The sequence below is a fragment of the Lepus europaeus genome, chromosome 15, assembly GCF_033115175.1.
Source record: "Lepus europaeus isolate LE1 chromosome 15, mLepTim1.pri, whole genome shotgun sequence".
NCBI classification, from domain to species: domain Eukaryota; kingdom Metazoa; phylum Chordata; class Mammalia; order Lagomorpha; family Leporidae; genus Lepus; species Lepus europaeus.
In genome coordinates this window covers 37836944-37855971 of record NC_084841.1, presented here as the reverse complement: position 1 = coordinate 37855971, position 19028 = coordinate 37836944, and the positions used below count along the sequence as shown (strand labels likewise).

Here is a 19028-nt window from a genome sequence, read left to right as displayed (position 1 = left end):
TTAAGATTCATTTTTAATTATCTTTATATACAGAATAACAACTCTATACTAAGCAAAGATTTCAACAGTTTGCATACACATAGACACACAAAGTATAAAGTACTGTTTGAAGACTAGTTTTACTGTTAGTTCTCATAGTACAACACATTAAGTACAGAGGTCCTACAACGAGCAGCAAGTGCACAGTGACTCTTGTTGTTGATTTAACAATTGACACTCTTATTTATGAAATCAGTAATCGCCCGAGGTTCTTGTCATGAGCTGTCAAGGCTATGGAAGCCTCCTGAGTTCACAAACTCTGACCTTATTTAGACAAGGCCATAATCAAAGTTCTCCTCCCTTCAGAGAAAGGAACCTCCTTCTTTGTAGCCGTACAATTTAAAGATCTTGAGAACTTCCAAAGCGAGGACTTGGAAATTGTATACACATACTTAGAAAGTATATAAAAGAATAGTTATATGTTTTTACTAGAGTAGGATTGTGTCCTTTTTAGGTTTCTCTGTGTACAATGGTGCTTTTTGCATTTTTAAAAAAGATTTGTTGGTACTAGCATTATGAGTAAAGCCACAGCCTGCAACAGCAGCATCCCATATGGGCTCAATTTGAGTCCTGGCTGCTCCACTTCTGATCCAGCTCCCTGCTAATGCACCCAGGATAGGAATAGAGATGGCCCAAGTGCTTGCGCCTCTACCACCCACATGGAAGCCTGGAAGAAGCTCCTGGCTCTTGGCTTCGGACCTGCCCAGCCCCAGTTGTTGTGGCTATTTGGGGACTGAACCTGTGGATGGAAGATCTCTTTTTCTCTCTCTCTGTTTACCCCGTCCCGTAACTCTGACTTTCAAAATATACTTCTGAAAAGCAAAATTATATATAGAGAGGAAGAGGCAGAGAGAAAGAGAGAGAGAGAGAGTGAGAAAGAGAGAGAGAGAGATCTTCCAACCTCCCATCCACTAGTTCTCTCCTTAGATGGCCACAAAAAGCAAGGGCAAGGCCAGGCTGAAGCCAGGAGCCAGCAGCTTCATCCAGATCTCTCAGATGGGTGGCAGGGGTCCAAATACTTGGACCATCTTCTTCTGTGTTTCCCAGGCATTAACAGGACCTGGATTAGAAGTGGAGCAGCTGGGACACTAACTGGCTAGTGTATGGGATGCCAGGGTCACTGAATTTACCTGCTATGCCACAATGCCAGCCCTGTGATTTTGTGTTTTAAGCTTTTGGAATTCAGAAGCCACATGCGTTTTACGCTGTATCAAATCAATATTGCACTGATCGGAGAGAGCATAGAAATAACTTGTTGGCAGACTCAATAAAAAAGGATCACTTCAATATGAGATTGACTTTTGGAAATAGGTTAAATTACAAGAAGCAAAGAGCAGTGTTCTTAAGTTATTTTATCCATGTTGGATATAAATTTTAGGATATTCTTATCTAGAAGAGTGATTGTATAAGTCAGTTCAAGATCATACGATCAGAAGCAAAATGTCAATGTTAAAAATAGGACTGATTTCTTTATTTTTTTATGTATTTATTTTTTTTACAGGCAGAGTGGATAGTGAGAGAGAGTCAAAGACAAAGGTCTTCCTTTTCCGTTGGTTCACCCACCAATGGCCACTGCGGCCGGCGCACCGCGCTGATCCGATGGCAGGAGCCAGGTGCTTCTCCTGGTCTCCCATGGGGTGCAGGGCCCAAGGACGTGGGCCATCCTCCACTGCACTCCCAGGCCACAGCAGAGAGCTGGACTGGAAGAGGAGCAACCAGGACAGAATCTGGCGCCCCGACTGGGACTAGAACCTGGGGTGCTGGCGCCATAGGCGGAGGATTAGCCTATTGAGCCGTGGCGCCTGCCTGATTTCTTTAATTTTATATAGGAGTATTGCCCTCATATTATTGTGGCTTTCTTATTGTTTCTGTAAGGATTCCATCGTTTCATGCATATTTAGGGAGTAACATGGGACTTCTTTAAGTTCTATGGAGAGATGAAGGAGAAATCAGGCTACTGGGGCTCTGTATTTCCTGTCTTTATTTCTGAGAGACTTGTCCTGTCTTATCAGTTGCATGTGTGTTGCAGTGCGTGTACTTCTTCGTAGTAAAAGTTTATGCTATATTTGTAAACACTCTTCTATGCAAGACATTTTAATTGACTTCCACTTTTTTCCTTTCTATAAAAGAACACAGTAGACTTATATATCAAGTGGTATTTCAGAGCTTTGCTCCTCAATGGACCCAGTCAGATCTGTGCATCAATGCTCTGAGGATTGAAAACTGCTGAAAAATCCATATACTTACAAATTGATTATAAAAATACAAGAGGATTTAGACACATATAAAATTAGGATTTTAAGAAAAATCTTTTAAAAATATGTTTAAAAACTGAACAAGTGACTACAGTCCTAAAAATGCAGATTTCATGGATGTTTTGCAACATTTAAATTAGCAAAAACACATTGCAATTGTGCAATTTGGGGAAGTTGAAACATGTTGAGCTCACCTTGGTTTGTTGGCTAACCACAAAAGAGTCTAATATTTGCAGAAGTTTTTACATATTTATGATGTTAAGGATATAAAGGAAGCATTTCATGGAAAATGTGAATGTTTAAAATGTATAGATCACACATATCATCTATCATCACATCCAGGTTGCTGTAATCCTGTATTATAAATTTGATTCATTTTCTGGTAGTATTTTCTTTGATTAAATATTTTGGTTCAGCATCTGAGGGTGAATAAGTTAATTCCATTACCAAGAGGATTTCATATTTTGTGAGTTGGTATGTACCATTGGCCATGAGAATCTTGCTCAATCACACTTAAATTTGAGATTCAGCATAACCACTATATATCATTTTGGTCATTTTGGTCAAGATAATTAGCTTCTCTTTGTCTTGTCTGTAATGTAATGTTAATAACTATGACACTTACTTCATGGAACTGTTGTGAAGACTAAGTAATATAATAATCACATAAATCTTAGCACTGGACATGATAGTTTTTATTATGTTCCCCAATGAGAAAATGATGAGATGAAGTAAGTGGACATTTCTTGAGCAATTGGTATATTATGGAAGGGTACTTCAAGAGGTTTGTGGGAAAATAGAATCAGAAGATGAATTGTTTTGGTGCAAACATTTTTTGAAATCCATGCATAAATTGTTTCATAACAATTACTTTTTCATGAATTTTCAAAGATCCTTGTATGTGTGAATTTCAAAATGTTTCCTCACCAAAATAAGTTTATTCTTTAATTCTGTTTTTCAAAAACTGTGTAAAGTACCCTTATATTACTAGTGCTTTTCTTATGATTGCACTGTTGACAGCCTCATGAAATAATGTATTGTCCCATTATGAAGATACTTTATTTGGAAATGAAAGGTATCTACCAATCAGACCAGTTAAATTATCCTACTTTTACTTTTAGAAGAACAAGTTTGGTGTCGTTATTAAATAATTAAGAAGAAAAAGTAGCTAATAGAAGGTAGGAGGTCATTTGCCTGATTCTGGAGAAAGATAATGACTTTAATAGCAAGAGTTGAAGAGAACAGGGGAAAGTTTGATATTTCAGAGGTAGAATCAACTGAATACAAGTGTGTGTGATTCAGTGTTACAAGTCAGGGGAAGGGAAGGGTAAATGATCTCCCTTGGATATACTGAGTTTGAAATGCATGAGGAATATCTGATTTAGATGCTGAGTAGACACCTGGAGCTATGGGCCTGCAGATCAAGAAAGAAGTTTTGAATGGAGCTTAGAGTATTCAAAACAAAAAAGAGTATTCTAAGTAACAATTAAATGCAACACAGGAGTGTCAAGTTGAGAAGTAGAGAGACCAAAGAGCAAAATCCATGAGGCATCAACATTCAAAGGGTAGTTGGAAGACTTTGGTGTGGCTAGAAAAATGTTTAAAATACATAATATTAAATATAAAATGTTTAACACTATTAGTAGAAACAAAGTAAAGGAAATTTCAAGGAATAAGTAATCTATCTGATATTCTAGAGACTTCACATAAAACATGAACTCTGAAAAGAGGTCAGCAGGTTAAACAATTAGGCCATTTTTAACCTAAGAGAAAGTGAATTTTATAGTGTGATGAGGTAAGACGCCAGAATATGCTGTATTGAAGCTGGAATGCAAGTGAGGACAGACTGTGTAGCCAGCTAATTCTTTTAAGAGACTGATCAATGAAATAATATTTTTGACAGAGATTTGACTGAAAAATAGGACTAAATTTTAAGTGTATTTTCCAGAGATAAGGGGAAGTGATGAAAAATTATAGATGCATAAGCTTTGGACCAAATATAGTTGATTCTGAAACATTTTATCCTGTTACTAGTACCTACTATAATTTCTGACGTATAGGAGATGCTCAGTAAATATGATGAAATGTGTAAATATCTTCAGTTTTATGTGCTTGATTTTATCCCTTTATAATTGGACTCCAAATGAGGTCTTACTGTACCTAAGTTTTGATTTTTTCTGTTTTTGAGCATAGAATTCAATTCAGCAAGTATGCGATTACACAAGCAGTTATTTCAGGCATGTGCTCACAAAGCACTTTACATGAACTGTATACTCCACTGTTTGCAAACTCTGCACCTGGTCATTGCTTAAGAAAGCATTTTGCAAAGTTTTAAGTGTAATTAAAAGTGATTTGACGTTTTACTTAAGTTCTCTGCATTACCTACCACTTCTGAGCGTGAGAAGAGCTTGGGTTTATATAATGTAGTGTCCACTCCCAAGCACACCTCCTTCTCCTTTGGAGTAACTGCCACTATTCTGATTTTTATCTCATCACTTTTATACTTTTATTTATTGCTTTATTGCCCAGGAATAATAAATATTACATCCTTAAATATTACAGCTTAGTTTTGCTTTCTTTTTAAGGCGTTCTAAAAAAGTTTCTTTCTTTCTTTGAAAGATAAGAAGAGAGAGAGGGAGTCTTTCATCTGCTGGTTCACTCCTCAAATACCCACAACAGCCAGGACTGGACCAAGTTAAGGCCAAGAGCCAGAATCTCAATCCATGTGTTCCTCATGGGTGGCAGGGACCCAAATATTTGATCCATCAGTGCTGACTTCTAGGGTGCACGTTAACAGGAAACTAGATTGGAAATGAAGGACTTGAGCCGAGGTACTCCAATGCGGAATGTGGTGCCCCAAGCGGTGACTTAACCCACTGCACCACAATGCCACCCCCAAAGGCATGCTTTTTTAGAAATTTCATTTATTTTCAGGTTTCCCAAACACAGCCCTTCTGTCTCCATTTATTAATTTATCTGTTGACAAAGCCAGATCATTCATCTTGTAGTTTTCCTACATTCTGGATCTTCTTGGTTAATGAATGTAGTTTTTTTTGTTTTTGCTTTTTTTTTTTTTTAAGATTTATTAATTTATTTGAAAGACAGAGTTACAGAGAGGCAGAGGCAAAGAGAGAGAGAGAGAGAGAAAAAGAGAGAGGTCTTCCATCTCTGGTTCACTCCCCAGATGACCACAATGGCTGGAGCTGTGCCAATCCAAAGCCAGGAGCCAGGAGCTTCTTTGAGGTCTCCCATGTGGATGCAAGGGCCCAAAGACTTGGGCCATCTTCTACTGCTTTCCCAGGCAATAGCAGAGAGCTGGATGGGAAGTGGAGCAGCTGTGACTCTAACCAGTGTCCATATGGGATGCTGGCACTGCAGGCAGTGGCATTACTCACTAAGCCACAGAGCCGGCCCCCAATGGAATGTAATTCTCCTATCAGCTGTTTTCCTGTAAAATGAGACTTGAGTATGCAAGCCTAATGTTAGGCATAGGGGTGAAGATTTAGAATTAGACCTCTGTGGCCCACATTAGAGTACCTGAGTTCAATTCCCAGCTCCAGCTCCTGGTTCCAGCTTCCTGCTAAGGCAGATCCTGGGAGGCAGTGGTGATGGCTCAGGTACTTGGGTCCCTGCCACCCTTGTGGGAGACCTAAACTGAGTTCCTGACTCCTGACTATTGGCCAGGCTGAGCCAGTACTGGAGAGTGAATCAGAAGATGGGGGTGTTCTCTCTGTGTCCCTCTACCCGAAAATACTAAATAAGTAAGTAAATAAATAAATTTGATCCATGTCAGGACTCTCTCCCCTCTTGACAAGATTAGAAGATTACTTCCTAGGTGGTGGGATGTTCTTCCACTTAGTTCTGTTTTTGAGAAGATTGCAGTGGTCCATGCAAAATGCCGAGGCCCATCATTCATCAGGATTGCAGCATCACTTGTCTATTATATTTCCATGACCTTTCTAATTTATTTGCTGGAGTTCTTTTATAAAGGGAACGTGTTTCTTCTCTAGACTTTGGGTAGCCAGCAGTACAATTAGTATAGGATAAGCAAGGTATAAGCTTGACATTTTTATTTTACTATTTTTAATTTGTATTTATCTCATAAATACAACATTATGTACATAGTAATTCTTCCTACCATACCCGCCCTCCTACCCTTTCTCTCTCCCCGTTCCTGCTCTCTCTCCTATTTTATCCAACAAAGAGAAATAAAAAGAAAAGAGAGAACGAATGGAGTAAAGTACACAAAGAGAAGTGTTCCTCAACAGTCTACGCAAGGGTTGGTCTATGTTGTTGTTTCTTGGAGGTGATTTCCCTTTTTTTGTTTCTTCTTCCTCTTTTCCCTTCCTCCCTCCCCCTTCTTTCCATTTAGCAACTTAATTGTCTTTGAAGAAGAATCTAAGGATGATACATCTTTAGTGAGCTCTTAGACATAACTTTATGTGACATAATAATATCCTCCTTTTAATATACTAAAAGGAAGTGATTCTTGAGAACAACTTTTAAGTTTCATCAACATTAAACTTGACTCTGTGTATTCCCTATAAGTGAGGGATATTTCGGTCTGGCTACCTAGACATACGCATGCACACACACAGAGTTACTTCAGAGAGTCCATGGAAAAAATGGAACTGGAAGGTAACTTTTCTTTGATGCAAAAGATTTCTAAAAATCTATTCATAGTTTTTTCATAATATGCATTTTCCGTGAGTTTTTGAAGTCCCCTAGGATGTATTGTCAGGGACTTAGAGATTGGGGTGGTTGGAGGATTAAACTGAAGAAAGAAAAGACCAGGAGATGCTCTCAGTGCCTTTGCGTTATTGAACCCCGCCCCCCAGCTGAAAGAGGAGAGACTGGCAGGCAAAGCTTACCCTTGTTGGCCTGGTCTGAGGTTTTGAGACCTTAGTTGCAATATCTGCAATGAGTGCGATTGGTGGGGGCCTGCGACTTTCTCTCCTGTCCCCCGTGCCCAACAGTCAGGGAAGAAAAACCTTTCCTCTACCTTCTTAGGTTCAGCCAGTTAAGCTGACAAGAGGTGAATCATCAGGAAACAAGGCAAATGTACTCATGTATATACTGGAGTTTACAGAAAAAGGTGGAGCTCAAAGGAGGTAATTAGAATTTGGGGCTTATATAACATCTTTTAAAATACATATTTCAATTGTTGTAAATAATTTTACATATTTATGAGGTCCACCGTGACATTTCAACACACGTATGATCACATCAGAATAGTTGGCATATCCCATCACCTCAAACATTTATCGTTCCTTTGTGTTGCGAACAGTTAAAACCCTCTCTACTAACTGTTTTGAAATAGACAGTTCTTGCCAACCACAATTACCCAACTGTTTTGTAGAGCATTAGGAAGTATTCCTCCTGTCCAACAGTGCCTGGACAGTTAACCATCCAGTGTCGTTCACCCCTCCCCCCTTCCCCAGCCTCTGCCTGGCTCTGGTAGCTACTGCTCCATTCTCTGTTTCTCTGAGATTGATGTTTTTAGCTCCCACGTCCGAGTGAGCCCTTGGTATATTTGCCTTGTTGTGCTTGACTTATTTTAGTTAACATAATGTCCTTCAGGTTCATCCGTATACCATCTTAATAAGGGAAAGGCGAGGCAGAGAAAGGCCACTTACAGAAAATCAAATGGCTTTTTGAAAAGATAAGTGAGCCCTTAGGAGAAGAGATAGGAGATGTGATAGTTTTGTAATAAGGTTTAGGTATGGTGTGGAAACTTCTCCTGGGATGAGTCAACCTTCCTTGATTGCTCCTGGGAGTGGGGATTTAGGACATTTGAGTTCTTTGGAGAGGCTCTGTTTTTAGTCTGAAAAGAGTTTTCAGGACCTCAAATGCCTTATGCTTTGTTGGCACTTTTTAACACATGCATGTGTGCATATTATGTGTATATATATTCTGGTAAGATGTAACACCATACGAATTCATCCTGGTATTTACAATTCAGTTAAATTTATAACTACAGGCTGCTGCTTCTGTTCTCTGTCTGACGCCTATATCTTTATTCACCCCCCTGTAGGTTCTTTCTGGAAAGGAAAGAATATGGCATACACCTCCAATCCACATTATGCAGGAAACATTCTTGTAATAATACCAGCAACAGGGTTCCTGAAAAGGAAAAAAAAAATCATTCCATTCTTACTCCACTGATGTGTATCTGTTGTTACAGTTGTTACAGCTGTACTGTTACTACACTGTTAGGGTACTTGGCACACTTTGAACTCGCTCATTGTACAAATCTCACTCAGCTATAGAGATTTTAAGTAAATCCTGTCACACCCTTAGGGTTTTGTGATTCTATAAATGTTATACCAGGCTTTTTCCCACTGTGGCTGTGAAAGAGCATACGAAAGAGAAGATCTGTGTTGACTAAGGAATATGCATCAAAGAAACAAATGAATGTTACACTAAAAAACTATGATACAGTGATATTGTTAATAACTTAAAATGCATTATATATTGAAATTCCTCCTGAATGTAACTTCTTCCACATTTTGCTCCCTTTTGTTGCTAACAGAACAATCCAGCATGCTGATGGAAAAAAATATCACTTTAGAAAGGCCTTGTAATGTAGAGCTCACATGCCAGTTCACAACATCTGGGGATGTGAATTCAGTAAACGTGACCTGGAGAAAAGGGAATGAGCCACTTGAGGATCATCTCATCAGTACCAAGGGACACATGCTGTCTACTCAGTACATGTGAGTATACAAAGTCAGATCTGCAAGGCTGGCCACAGATAAGTGCAATTCTAAATATTTTTATTGACTGAGAATTCTTCACTTTGCCATCACTTGAGTGTTATGCTAATATTCTAATTTGCATATTTACAGAATTATTTCTATTTTAAATTTGATTAATTATGTCTTCATTAAGAAATTTTATGAGAACAAGCTTATATTAATGACTTGAATTATCTTTAGGTTCACCATTGTTAACAGCAAACAAATGGGAAGTTATTCTTGTTTCTTTGAAGATGAAAAGGTACATAGGGGAACATTTAATATCAAAGGTCAGTATTAATAGCTTGGGAAATAATAATTTCACATTATGTTCTTAGACTTCTGAATCTCCCAAGTTTAAATTATTGCTATAATAATAAACAAAATGCAACTGGAAGAAAATTGTATGCTTTCCATTGAATTACCAAATGTGAGCTTAAAATGGTTTATATCCCCAAGTCACTCCCCTCCTGCTTTCATTCCATAGTGTAAAGACCACAGTTTAGTGCTGAAGACCAGAAAACCAGGTTTGTGTAAATCATGACAGTCTCTTGAATTTACTTAGTTAGCCGTCTAAGTCCAGAGCTTTTACAGCAGTTCTCCACATTTCTTAAGTTAGTATGGCCTCAGCTTGTTAGGATGCAGTTTGGTGTTTTTATTTTTTATCAATATCTCCACATCTTGGGATTCTGGAAATCTGTAACATTGAAAAATAGTATAAAGATGCACAAAAGGTTGCCTGCTCTTTATGTCATCAAGCTAGGACATTTTAAAATATAGTCATGTGTCACTTAATGACAGAGCTATGCTATGAAAAAGGCACCGTTAGGCAATTTTGTCCTTGGGTGAACACTGTAGGGGTTACGTGCACAGACCCAGATGGTGTACCCAGTACATACTCAGGCCCTAGGCTGTAGCCTCTTGCTCCCTGGCCACAAAACTGTACAATGTATTGTTATACTGAATACCAGAAGCAATTATAACACTAAATATCCAAACCTAGAAAGATTGTAGTAAAGATACATTCTAAAAAATAAAAAATGGTACAGCTGGATAGAGCACTCCCCATGGATGGGGCTTACAGACCAGAAGTTGCCCTGTGAGTCTGGGTGGGAGGTGAGTGAACATGAAGGCCTAGGACTTCGCAGTACCAGACTGTAGATTTTACAAACACTGTGTAAGTAGACAACACAGACTCTTTAAAAAGTACCTTGTTGCAGAATTAATCTTAGCTTGCTCTAATTTTTTATGCTATAAAAACTTGAAATTTGCAAACTTTTAGACTCTTTTGTAATAACATATAGCTGAAAACCAACCTTCCTTCCTTCCTCCCTCCCTCCCTTCCTTTTTTCCTCTTCAATCTCCCCTATCCTAGTGAGCAAAAACACATGCATCCCAAATCAAAAAGTAAACGTACTTTTTGAATGAATCTCCTTTAAATATGTAAGGAAGGCCTACAGGTCCTGAGAAAATGCTCATCAAATCTTCTGACTTAAAGTTCCCCTGGGGAAATTCAACTTTTGACATACGTTTTTTTCTCTTCTAGATGACCTTGTACTCTGGAAATATGTATTATTCATGCTTGTTCGAAGAAAATGTTGAAATTATTACTTTTTATTGTTAATGCTCTTGTAATAAATTATGTAAATTATATCTGGTAGTGGTCATTCTTGGTTGTAATGTGAAGATTATCCAAAACATTTTACTTTTCAGTTTACCAGTAAATTTAATGTCAAATATGCCAAGGAAAAACCTCTGATTTCTTAGTTATTAAGTTGTGAACTGATATTGGCTTGGTGTCAGGGGCACTAACACAAAACATAGGTTTTAAATCAGGTCTTTAAGGAATACAAAGAGCCACTGAATATTCATGTTTTTTCTTTTCTAATTTGCTTGAAGAAGCTTGGTTCACCTATTTTGTTTTTAGTGTTCACCTAACATTAATTTTTAAGTGTACAGTATATCCTATGGATGTTTATGATATTAATAAGTTGGGCCCCCTCTAGATCTTCCTTGGTAGAATAATAATTCTATATCATTCATTTAAATTGAAGATTGTTTGAAGAAATAATTTATTTGAATAGAATTTAAAGGCATCTATGGAATAATTCATATTATACTATTATATGTTATTATTTAATTTTGTATGGTACATATTTTTATAAATGTCTTATTATATTCTTTCTCCACGTGGTTTGCTTATGATTTTCCAAAGAATAATAATTATCTTTTTCTTAGAACCAGTACAAATGAATGTAGATGAAACCTTTATTATGTATTTTAAATTGAGCCAAAACCAAAATTTCTGCCTATATAGTATATGAGCTTGAGTCCTCAGACCAATTCATTGGAAAAGTCCCTGCTTCTGTCTTTATGGGAGCTGATTGATTTATTAATATAAAATTGTGAAAGGGCATGAAGGTCACTGATTAGGACATTGCAAAAAAAAATGCTGACTTTGAGTGTTTGGCTATTGATGACAGAGCAGGGAAGACTGGAAAAATGCATATAGGAAACTTGCAACTGCTGATATGATGACTACTTTTCACCCAAGAAAGATGAGTGATGGTTCAATGTTTCTTGGTAGTGAGTCAAATATTCTAAGGAAATTGTTGAACACTTTCTGTAATATTAATCATTGTTAAAAGCTCTTAGTAGGAAGTATCATGAACTTAATTGTTAAAGAACAAAATCTTTTGGGAAGTCGTGTGAGATTTCCAAATGCTAGAAACATGTCATGGCTCAGCCATTTCTCTGCCCCAGGAAGTATCCTAAAAGTCAAAGCATGGATAAATAATGTAACAGAATCAGCAAGGAAATTCAGTGTTGAAGTCTAGTAGCTGTCTTGACAATATGGAAGAATCTTTTTCTTAATTTAATAATATCTAAATGTCCCTGAACTGAAAATGGCATTTAGGCCGATCTGTTATAGTCTATGAGTATGCAAATATAGATCTACATTCTTACAACTTCAGGGAGTTGTTAATATTATTGAGTAGAACAAAATCCTGTCTTCCTTGACACTAGGCTGAATCAGCAATTTTACCATCTTCAATCTGGATTATTTTAACCCCAAGAATTTTATGTGCCCTGTGTTATCCAAAATTTTAAAACTCAACAGGGCTTATTAGAATGCTAGATCAGTATACTTATATGTTAATAAATATTTCCCAGCATAAAAAACAAAAACAAAAACAAAAACAGTGGTGCAGAACCAATTGTGGCTTCTGGAATAGTTCAAACAAGTTAATACTCCCTGAATGTTAGTGAATTTTATAATTTAGCCCCACATTGTTGTTAGCAGCCTCATACAGTAGAGTTAAGGAATAGTTAATGCTGTACTGGGCATTTGTCTAGGGGACAGTGAAAAAAAATAGAAGAGATGAAAGCAAAACAGAGTGTCTCCATGTCATCACTCAGTCATTGTTAGTTGTCTTCAGTCTACAGCCTGATCTAAATATTTAATAATGATGATTTAGTAGCATAGCCATGGGTTCCTCATCTAAATCTCACAGAATACCCAGGGTAATCTTGCAGCTGCTGATTATGTGCCTCCTAGAGGCTAACAAATGAGTTTTTCCCAAACATAGCCTTTCTTCCACATTTGGTCTTAGCCTATGGGTAAATTTCAATATCGTCATTATATTTCAACACAAAATTTCCTGCTGAAGCATGACCTAGTATTCAGAAAGAGATATGCTGAGGTTGAGAAATCCGGAAGATAAACAGCTTTGGGGAAGGAGAAACTGGCTGTGACTAGCACAAAACACTGTAGGGAAACTGCTCTTCAAAGCAGTGTTTGTTTTACAATGGCTCTAGAAGCATCCACCGTGATGCCTTGTGGCTCTCCACATGGAACTCAGCAAGTGTGACTTTGCCCCGTCTGTGGCTTGGAGGGAACCTTGGGGCTTCGGAGAAAAATCTCTGTTGTAGCCAAGCTCCCCTTCATGCTTAATCTGAAGGTCCTTGATTGACATCTATCCTAAGCAGGGTTGATTTCTCCCTCAAATAATTCAGTGTTCTCGTACTTTTCCCTAGGTAATAAAACCACACCAGGTGTTGGATAATTCGGAGAGAAGTATGATTAAAATATTGACTGAGATTGATAGTGCTTTGATGTGTATTCAAGAGTAACTCCTCCTCACAACGAAATTTCAGATGTGAACATATGTACAAAAGAAGGGAGATAAAACACTTTATTGACTTGCCGTGGGCACAAGCCATGCTGTGGAAACCCTTGGGAAGCTTGACTACATGATTAGCAGGCCTGTTTTTCCCCAACAGGGTCTTACGGACATTAAACCAAGGCTGTCTAGTCTATTCCTTCACAATACAAACTCAGTTTGGCACTTTCTGCTCTGGAGAGAAACTTACAACCTCACAAGCCAGAAAAAGTAAATGCTGAGCATGGGACTGAATTATTTATGTCCACAAATTTCCAGTTTTAGGGAAAAGAGCCCAATAAGTGCCCTAGAATATGACCACCCCAGGAGAACCCTCCCCTCTAGGGCTAGAAAACAGGCGAGTTGAAGGCAGGAAGGAATTTATGCAGAGGTCTATCGGGGCCTCAGTCCACAAGCCACTGTCCCTAATTCTATTGCCATGGCCTCTAATATGTAGGGAAGGAACTGGATCTATCCTAATAAAAAGGAAACAGAATCAAATGTTCTGTGGTTCAGCCTAATTGAGCTTTCAACATATTCACATTTAAATTTTTTTAATTTGTTTTTCAAGAAAACATAATTGTTACATTAGCATCTGCAGATGATCAGTTTATTATTCTCTTGGATCTAGAGTTACTTACAATTTTAATATAGTGGATATTTTCCCCCATTTTAGTGCTATGTAGATATATGAATGAACTCAGCTATAGACTGAGGAAATTGAACCAAAATAACAATACAGGACAGAACATCTATGTGGGAGAAAACTCCTTTACTTTTATTATTATTTTTTAATTTAAAGAAAAGCTTTTGGATAATAGATTCCCTTTTATTTAAAAGTTTAGTTCATGATTGTGTCAAAGAAGTTTTTGCATTATTCTGCCTTTCTTGTTACAACCAATATGTTGTGAATAGGCTACTTCCTTTTTATTCTTATGTTTCATAATAATATGTAAAACTGTTATTCCACTTTTTCTTTTTGCTCTGTGTACTACATAGATCTAGAAACAAGATTTTAAAAGATTTTTTAATCAATTTCATTTCTTATGATTGGAAAAGAACAATAATTAGGCACTCTGGTTTGAATTGTTCTAATTTATGCTTAAATTATAAAATTGACGCAATAATCTCTTTCAATTTTGTTAGCCAAGCACTGGAATGTGTGGTTCAAGTGGTAGAATTTGGGGGAAGCATTTGATGTAGCAGTTTAAATGACTCATGGGATGCCTGTATTCCATATTGTAATGCCTGGGTTTGAGTCCTGGCTACTAATTCCAGTTTCCTGCTAATGCACATCCTAGGAGGCACCGGGTGATGGCTCACGTGGTTGGGTACCTGCCACCCACATGGGAGACCCGGAATGATTCTTAGCTCCCAACTTTTGCCTGGCCCCATCTGTGCTATTGTGGACAACTGGGGAACGGATGAGCAGTGGAAACTCCATCTGCCTATACCTCTGCCTTTCAAATAAATAGGAAACTAACTAACTAAATAAATAAAATTTTTAAAAGCTTAGAGTATTTTTACAGCTTCTACAAAAGTTGGTTATTACATGATGTTCAAGGTTGGATTTGTGCTATCACGAACATCTCAATTTGCTTGTTGTTCTGTTATTTTCCTGGGCCCTGTTGGCCGTGAAATCATTACCCAATGTGTGTTTTGTTTCACTTTTACTACTTTCCTCTCCATATTTAGATGGAATGCATTTTCTGAAAGAACTCAGTTTAGAGTCATTTCCTCATTCTTCTGTGTTTTTACACATCCCCATGGTTCTGAGATATATTCAGGTGAATTTCTAATTCTCATCTTTTTTTTTTTTTTTTCTGGTTTTTATTTCTTCTCTGTTTCACAAAGCTAGCTAGCCCAGAGCCCATTATTATACATGAAGTTCATCCTTTCTATTAAGCTGGCTAATGACCACTACTTAGAAAGGCATGGCCTTTACAAATTCTAAGAAAACTTACTTAAGAAAGCAGTGCCAGTGCATAATCACAGCAGACGTTTTAATCTTGTGGTGTTTACAATGCACCAAGCATTTTACATATTATGTTTTCTCATTTAATCCTTTACAACCACGCTGTAAGATGGATATGGTTTACCCTAGTCCTCAGACATAGTAACACCAAAGTGTAATTCTATGTTCAATATATCCTCAATCCAAAACTTATCTGTGTCATGTCCATCAGTGTCACACTGTCATTGTGTGGACTCCTTCCAATATTCAGGACCCCTCTTCCGAAATTAGCCACATGCCCCTTAATGTCCCTCAGTATAATGGTGGCCAATTGGAAAGAGTGGGACACTCTTAAGCCTCTCAGAAGTGATCTCTGAATGTCTCTGGCAAGGTTACCTCCCCAGTTTCTTTGGCTGTGATGACAAAGTCACCAGATGTTACCCTGGTCATTCGGACTCATCTCTTCTGTCTCATCCCTCAGGGGCACACTACTATTTTTTCCCTAGGGGTCTATGGACTGTTGGGAGATTAAAATCTTCAGTTAATGTGAAATTGCACAGCCTCAATCAAAACATGTTTATTTGGTTATGAGAAGTATGGGAACCATAACTTACTACACATTACCTTTGTTGTCTTCCTTGTGATTACCTGAAGAATTTACACCTTTGTGGGTGACATACTTCCCTCCTCTGTGCATCTCTTTGTTATTAGCAGCACTCCATTCTGTGCCCTGCTGCTCACCAGCAGCACTGTTGAAGAAGAGGGTGCTCTGTGTGACTATACTGGAGTCAAGAGTTTAGGCCTGTTTTAAACAAGGGCCAAAAGAAGACTTGCCTCACTCACCAATGTAACCATAATCACCTAAGGATGAAATCTATGAAGAAAAACCTGTTCTCCAACTCTGTTTTTACCATGTGTCTGGTGGTTATATGAATCAGAATTTCTTTTCCTGTTGTTAATATCTTTTCCTTCTTTCTCATCTTTGTAATTCCTACAGCAAGCAAGTGCTCAGTTACCTTTGGATAGCAAGCACCCACGAGTGCTTGGAAAACGTACTTAATCTAGAAGCCCGACTTTAGCCATTAAAACTGATTTTTCCATTCCCTATCTTGAGCCTCTCAAATACAAAATCTAAAAATTGAATAACAGGCAAATATTAAATAATATCTGTAAAATTTGTCTACATAGTATAAAATATTTAGATTTTGAAATTTTATTTATTCTCTCCCCTGCTGGCAAACTAAACAAATAAACAAAAGATAAAAAAAAGCAAAACCAAAGGAGACCAACAAAAAACTCCACAAACCCCAAATCTACTATAATTAGTACATGAAAAAAGTGAAATCAACAAAATCTTTGTTGCTCAGTCTACTTGATCATTAATATCAGTACATGCTATTATGTAAAACTGTATGAAAATATTTTAAATCTGTTTATTTGCTTTAGTCTGTCCTTTTTCTCTTCATTTCCCTGTGCTCTTTTCTCTTTATCTCACTTTACTTTTGGCTGTCTTTGCATAAGTCTGCAGCAACTCAAGATTTTAAATCTTGGACACTCTGTCTACCACTCAAATGCCATCTAAGAGTAAAACTTTGAGGAAAATAATTCCTCCGTGATACCTTATAGTTATGAAGAAAGAATTGATTCAAAAACATGAAAATCTTTCTTGTTCAAAATCTGCAACCGTTTTTACAGTGGTTCTAGTTTTTAGGTTCAGAAGACTTTTCTTTTTTTCTTTTTTTTTTTTAAGATTTATTTATTTATTTGAAAGTCAGAGTAACACAGAGAGAAGGAGAGGCAGAGAGAGAGAGAGGTCTTCCATCCAATGGTTCACTCTCCGCTTGGCTGCAAAGGCCGGAGCTGTGCCAATCTGAAGCCAGGAGCCAGGAGTTTCTTCCGGGTCTCCCACATGGGTGCAGGGGCCCAAGGACTTGGGACATCTTCTACTGCTTTCCCAGGCCATAGCAGAGAGCTGGATGGGAAGTGGAGCAGCCGGAACTAGAACCGGCACCCATATGGGATGCTGGCACTTCAGGCCAGGGCATTAACCCGCTGCGCCACAGCACTAGCCCCCAGAATACTTTTCTCTCTTTTCTGCATTGGAGACAATTATACTGGGGGCCATATAACCACTACTACTATTATTATTGTTACAGACTGCACTCTAACTACCATAAATTAAATTTATTTTATATATAACTGAAACAATATACAGAAAATTACACATTGATAAAAATGCCTTCAAATGGAATATGTGTACATTCCCTGTATTTAAATTCTTTTAGTAAAATGCACATTTCTCTGAATTTTTCTTAGTCCCTGAACTTCATAGAAAAAACAAGCCATTGGTCACTTATGTGGGGGATTCTACCGTGTTGTCATGTAAATGTCAAGATTGCTCTCCTTTGAATTGGAGCTGGTACAGCAGTAATGGGAGCATGCAGGTAAGGCCATGTTTCTTTGATATGAAGAAAAATCAACAAAACTTTTATTTCATAAATCACAAGATTCTCAACATTCTTAGGAATGTCATCTTTTAATATGTATTCATAAAGAAAGAACTGTGAAAAATGGAATTGTCTTTTGATAGTTTCAGCACATTATATTGTACATCTGAAGGTATTCTAAATGTTTCATTAGCTGGTATTTTGTTTTATAGGTTGAACAATTTATTGACATTCTTTGAAAGGAGGTTTCAGTTCTTTTTTAGTGAATCAGTTTAAAAATAACCCCATGAAAACAGATTCTGTTTTTTTTTTTTTTTTTTTATCGTTCCAGGAAAGTAACTAGAAAAAATAAAGTTTTCTTTTCCAGCTTCTCTCCTGAAATACCTTTGACTTAGTGTAATACCATGGTACCGTTTGAAAAAAAAGTGAAAAATTATAACTTGAACTTAGGTCTTAGGTTTTATCAGTAAATGCCAATGACCTTTTTTTTTTTTTTTCTTAGCCTTCCAGATTCCTGTTGGAGGCCAAATATTGCACTTTGAATTACTATTTATTTAAGTGAAATGGCTATTCAAACAGTTGATAGAAAAATACGAGTATTCTCATAAATCATTTCTGGCTTCCTGTCTTTCTCCCAGAAAACCTCTAATGGCTGGGAAATTAGAACATTGTTCCTTAGGGTACACCCTTCTCTTGGCCTGGTGCTAATGAGAATTGAAATTTTTTATTTTTAAAAATTTTTTTAATTTTTTAAAAATTTTTTGACAGGCAGAGTGGACAGTGAGAGAGAGAGAGAGACAGAGAGAAAGGTCTTTCTTTTCCGTTGTTTAACCCCTCAGTGGCCGCTGTGTCCGCCGCATCGCACTGATCTGAAGCCAGGAGCCAGGTGCTTCTCCTGGTCTCCCATGCGGGTGCAGGGCCCAAGCACTTGGGCCATCCTCCACTGCACTCCTGGACCACAGCAGAGAGCTGGCAGGAAGAGGAGCGACCAGAACAGAATCCGGTGCTCCGACCAGGACTAGAACCCGGTGTGCCGGCGCCGCAGGCGGAGAATTAGCCTATTGAGCCACGGTGCTGGCCAAGAATTGAAATTAAAGTCTTGTTAAAGGCAAGCTGTAATTCTAGAAGGAACATGTGACACAGTGTAGATTTTATAATGAAATATTAAATTCCTCCTTAAACAATATTACTGCTATTAGAGGCTCTTGAAGGCTGATAAAGGACGGACTTAGACAGGACAGTGACTGTTTTGTGCCAACATTGGCTTAATTCTTCAAAGAAATAGTTCTAGAGCTCATAGCTATAGACTTCAACTGTGACTGCTTCTGCTTATCTTCTTACTGGTGATTAGGAGCAGCAGTCATTGTGCATGAGCAAATATTTTTTTAAAAAATCATGTAAATTTGTAAAAATAAATCTCAACTGGTATTTGA

General features: G+C 37.6%; 1 protein-coding gene across 1 annotated transcript in view; it reads left to right on the top strand.

The window, feature by feature from the left end:
* The window catches only part of EMB (embigin), a 57540-nt gene that overhangs the window by 25702 nt on the left and 12810 nt on the right, over positions 1–19028 (top strand). The window contains exons 3-5 of the mRNA XM_062211849.1: positions 8827–9010; positions 9233–9321; positions 17465–17592. Coding sequence (XP_062067833.1) covers positions 8827–9010; positions 9233–9321; positions 17465–17592 — 401 coding nt within the window. The remainder of the gene's footprint in view (positions 1–8826; positions 9011–9232; positions 9322–17464; positions 17593–19028) is intronic.